Below are 5,000 nucleotides of genomic sequence, written 5' to 3'. Positions count from 1 at the left end.
TGACCTGCAGCCTCAAACAAACTGTAAATAAATAATACAAATTTATTACAAATACTGCCATACTGTGTCAATTAATGTAATTTACTATACAGAACTGCAGTATTAAATACTGTAGACATGTGTCTAAAATTTCAGTTTGTTCGAAAGTTACCTTTCACAGTGGTTTTAATTTCACTGTGAATTCAGATACTTTGTCTGTTTTTAACTAAAATTGAAGTGAAATAATATTCAAAATCGATGGTTTAGAGTTCGTGGAAAATTCTTAAATCGTGAACATAGTGAAATTTAAAACATCTATTGTATTCCACTTCTACATGAAAACACTGACAAGGGTACCTCATCCCAGAACAGTTATTTGGAGTAGACAGTTACTTAGAACATTATGATTATTATATATTTATATACACAGAATATTTTTTTCTTTTATTTCTTATGAAGACCATTGCCCAGTCTGATTAAAATCAAACCTTCACTAGCTGCTGCTTTTTATTGTTTTGTCACGTGAAGCAATAAAACAATAAAAAGGAGCTAGTGAAGGTTTGATTTTAATCAGACTGACCATTGCCATTAATCAGTGCATAAAAGACACTAAGCCGGTGTAACGTTGAATATTGACCCGTGTTAAAAATTGACCCGGGGTTCATTTTTTAACGTTGAATATTGAACCGGGGGTGTTTTTTCTCCGTTGAAAATTGAGACCAAAAGTCATTGAATTTATACCCAAGGTCATTTTTCAACAGCTTGATAATTTTTTTTCTTATTCCTGATGACAAGTTGAAAATTGACCCTGTTGAATATTGACCCCTCCTCAGAGTTTGAACATTTTTCGAACTAGGAAGTTTTTTTTTTAGGATTTATCAGTATCTCTATAATTATTTATATTTCGGTTTCAATTTTTTCCCCTTTCAAGAATAATAGAAATAAACCTATCATTCCGTGTATATATGTACATTTTGATCAGTACTCGATTTCCGTTATATTCAAGCATGACAACTTTATTTTTTGACAATACTTTCTAAAATCCATAACATCCATGATTAACTACAAAATTATGAATAGAGCAAAAATCCTGAAAATCTGGTGTCTAGAAAGTGAGCCCTATATGTATTCATCAGATGTGCCGAACATCCTATCTAGTCAAATTCAGTATAGTATAAAAATTTACAAAAATTAATAGCCTTAAAATTAGAATGAAACACATCGGCCAAAATGAATCCAGTGATAGGTTATATTTGTGAAAAAGATCAATATAGCAACTATAACATGTAAGTAATGCTGACTTTAAACAAGTTTGGTGAAATCCCTGTAACAAACTTATCTGTCAGTAGCCTGCCTCAGCTTAAAAATTGATCGAGCGAAATATTTCGCACAAGAATAGCAACTAATCGAATAGGAATGATATTTTATCGAACAGAAATGACATGATTTAGAAAAAAAACCAGAGGTCTCTGTTGAGACTGAAGCTCTACTGGTTTGTACTTATAGCAAAGGAAGAGAAAAGTACTTAAGCAGTTGGGAATTGAAACTTTTCAACAGCAATAAATAGAACAATGATCCTTGATTAAGTCTCTTTATGTTCTTAGTGTAGTCTACTTGCATGCCACATTATATTATAATTAGACTAAAACTGTATTTGGACTAGCATTTTGAGAGTAACAGAAATTTCTATTTCTAGTAGCCAAGGCAAAAATGTTCATCAAAGTCAAAAATCAATCCGAACAAAACTGTACGAGGAGTAGCATTTTGAAAGAATTTCACAGAAATTTCTATATTTAGTAACCACGGAAACACCGTTCATCAAAACCAAAAACCGATAAATAGGAATATGTGCCTTAGTGTAGTCTACTTGTGTGCCAAGTTATATTGAAATCAGACCAAAACTGTAGGAGGAGTAGCATTTTGAAAAATTGTTTACAGGCAGACAGACAGCTAGACGGACGCCGGACACATTACTGTCGCTTAAGCTCTTCTGGTCTCTGACCAGTAGAACTAAAAATTGAATAAGAATAACGAAAAAGTATAATAATGCAACGTTTTACCCGCAATACCATAAACAGGTGATAGCGGAATATTAATTTACAAATAAGGAAAGTTTACTTTGGAAAAGATGAATAAGAAATCATTTCTTTTCTTATACAGTATAGTTTCAGTTGGCCTTCATTTTTCATAGTCAGTAAAACTTCCAAACATGAATCAGTTGTGGCACATTCAGTGGTGACTTTAATTTAAAGCTCACTGCATGGGATATATTGTGTCGACATATGAACTAAAGTAACTATTGTTACTTGATCATACGACACCAGTGTATCTAAATGTTGAGTTGAACCCCACAGCAAGTGTTTTGGTCTTGTCATGTAAAGTTTTTTTATTAAAATAATATATTCCAATTCTGCTCCATAGAAGTATGAAAACAGGTCGGGCAATAAAGGAGCACAATTAGTACCCATCAATATTCCAAGTTTTGAAGGAAGAATTGGTCTCTGAAGACTGAAAAAACAGTGTTGATAAGGAACTCCAGCTTCCTTTAATATTAACTTCAGGATACTTTTAGGTAGAATTCAGTACTTTTGGACATAATAAGTTGTGCATTAACTAAATAAGCATTAAAATGTACGTCAGTGCATCATGCGTTAAACGCTCACCATTTCCCAAATACTAATATTACGAATTTTAAGTTTTAAATAAATGAAGTGTTGTTAACAAAAAGCAAATATAGATAAACAAATTTCTGAACTAAATTAATTTGGATATTATGTAATGTAAGATTATGTAACTATGTATACAAATTCAGGATTTACATAATTATACAATGTACTTAATTTTTTAAAATAAATATTACACTAAATATTGGGATTTTAAGCTACATGTAACTCTGAAATCTAAGATATTTTTGTTAATATTTTATTCTAAGAATATAACTGAATTACTTAATTAAGTGTGTATTGATAACATTAGCGTGTCGGAAGCCAATTGAAAGTGCGGGGGGGGGGGGGGGGGGGGAATTAAAAAATAAAAAAAAGATTTAATCTGAAAAAAAAATGACAAGAACAAAAAGAAAAGGGGTGGTGGAGGGGGGAGGGTAAGATCCAATTTTTTTTCAAGCACTAACACTTACTCTTCTTTCTTTGACAACACTGTAACGTGTCTGTTGAAAGGGGGGACTAAACCAATTTCACTTTGTTCAAAAAAGGGGGGCTAAGCATCCCTAGCGCCCCCCCCCCTCCTCCCGACTCCTATGGATTAAATTACAGTTGTGAAAACTAAGTCATAAATATGTGTTTTTATGCTGTTGAATTTAGAACCGGTTTCATGATCAAAATTCCACGACCCGGTTCAGTTTTCAACGGATTAGGGTCTAAATTCAACACCTCTGGTCTCAGTATTCAACGTTGAAAAATGACCCCCTGGTCAATTTTCAACCCGCGTCAAAATTCAATGTTACACCGGCCATATTTCTTGAACAATTGCTGTTCCATTAGTTTATATTCAATGACATATTCATTAATAATAAAATACTTAATATATTAAATTTTACTTTGAATGTTTTTTTTTTCATACAGATGTAAATATAAACAATAAAATGTCTTTCTTTGGTTAGTACAGGAATTAATGTCGCCGATATTGCAGAAAAAATTGCTTGTCACTGAGAGCTGTTGTATGGGTTAATGTCAATGTATGTTACCATACTTATCAACAAGACATTTTACAGATTACTTTTTGTATGAAGGGTATGAAGTGTATCCATTTCTAAAAGGTTTGTTAGGATTAATTTGACAGTTATTTAAAATGCAACTCTATTTATTTTCTTCAAAGCGTTTCAGTGGTAATCTGCAATTTTCTGCTATATTAATTGCAGGTATGAGGTATTCTAACTGTGATGAGGGCCTGTCCAGAGACACAGGTTATTTATCCCCTGATAAGAGTTGTAAATCTTTGAATGCCCATAGTGATTCCCATCCTACCCCTGGAGATTTTTAAAGATCCCTTCCTGAAAGATTTTTCCAATGTATTCCAATGCATAACTTTGAACATAGAACATTGTGGCCCCAGTCTACCCTTGGGGTCTGATATGAGCCTTTGGCTCAGGTGAGCTAGATGTCTATGTATAGTTTCTGGTGTGAAAGTCATGCACATAGTGCACAGACTGTATCACACTGTGTGTTTTCAAAAGTGTATCTATAGGAATTTGCAGTGGACAGAGGACATCAATCTGGATAGCTCAGTGGTTAAACTACCTGACAAGCAATGCAGGGAACCCGGGACGGGTTCGATTTCCACTCCAGCCATGTTTTTCCTTATATATGTATTTATGAATTTTCACTGTATGTTAACTCATTTCATACTACACACTGAATGGGCAAATTTTGTATTGTATTAAAAATAGCATTCCCGCGGCGAGGAAATTCGAACAAACCTGAAATTGGCTTCAGTATAAGATGGGGGGAAATGTTTTTAAGATCATACCAGCTAAAACAAAGGAACCAACAGTTGAGATGAAACCAGAAAGAAATGAATTGAAAGGAAATGTTCCAACGATGGCACAGTAAGCGAACTGCACAACACCGGTCAGAAGAATGTAAACGAGGTAGGCATCCACGATTTTCAGCTTCCTGGAAGTGGATGTCATGTACTCATCGTAAAATTTCTTGACCACTGTCACCAAATTGTCAGACTGCAGTGACTTTGCAACACTTGTATCACCTCGTTTGCTCATTTTCTACCGGCTTTTTCGAAAGCGAAGAGCCAGACGTGGCAAAATGATAGTAGTTCCAGATCGAAAGTAAGAAAATACTCAAGTCTGATATAAACGGAAATTTTCACAAAGCGCTAAGTACTACACAACCCATCTGACATCGTAGACGGATCGGTTTAAAACGACTGGCCGAAAATGAAAAGATTAAATTCAGAAATTCACATGCAGCTTACACATAATTTGTCTTACTAAGAATAAAAACGTTTGTACATAAACAGTCGATGTTTTAGCATGTTTAGATATAAAA

At 33.8% G+C, this 5,000-nt stretch overlaps 1 protein-coding gene across 1 annotated transcript in view; it reads right to left on the bottom strand.

The window, feature by feature from the left end:
• The window catches only part of LOC134254099 (dolichyl-diphosphooligosaccharide--protein glycosyltransferase subunit dad1-like), a 5,176-nt gene extending 385 nt beyond the window's left edge, over positions 1-4,791 (bottom strand). The window contains exons 1-2 of the mRNA XM_062736652.1: positions 4,465-4,791; positions 1-21 (exon numbers count right to left, since the gene is read on the bottom strand). The exon at positions 1-21 is cut by the window's left edge and continues 114 nt beyond it. Coding sequence (XP_062592636.1) covers positions 1-21; positions 4,465-4,714 — 271 coding nt within the window. The 5' untranslated portion in view covers positions 4,715-4,791. The remainder of the gene's footprint in view (positions 22-4,464) is intronic.
• Positions 4,792-5,000: the final 209 nt, after the last annotated feature.

This window comes from Saccostrea cucullata, unplaced genomic scaffold, assembly GCF_032062105.1.
Source record: "Saccostrea cucullata isolate Sc308-1 unplaced genomic scaffold, CSIRO_AGI_Scuc_v1 ctg19313, whole genome shotgun sequence".
NCBI lineage: Eukaryota > Metazoa > Mollusca > Bivalvia > Ostreida > Ostreidae > Saccostrea > Saccostrea cuccullata.
Note: the sequence above shows the minus strand (reverse complement) of the source record. Positions and strands in the feature narration are given on the sequence as shown.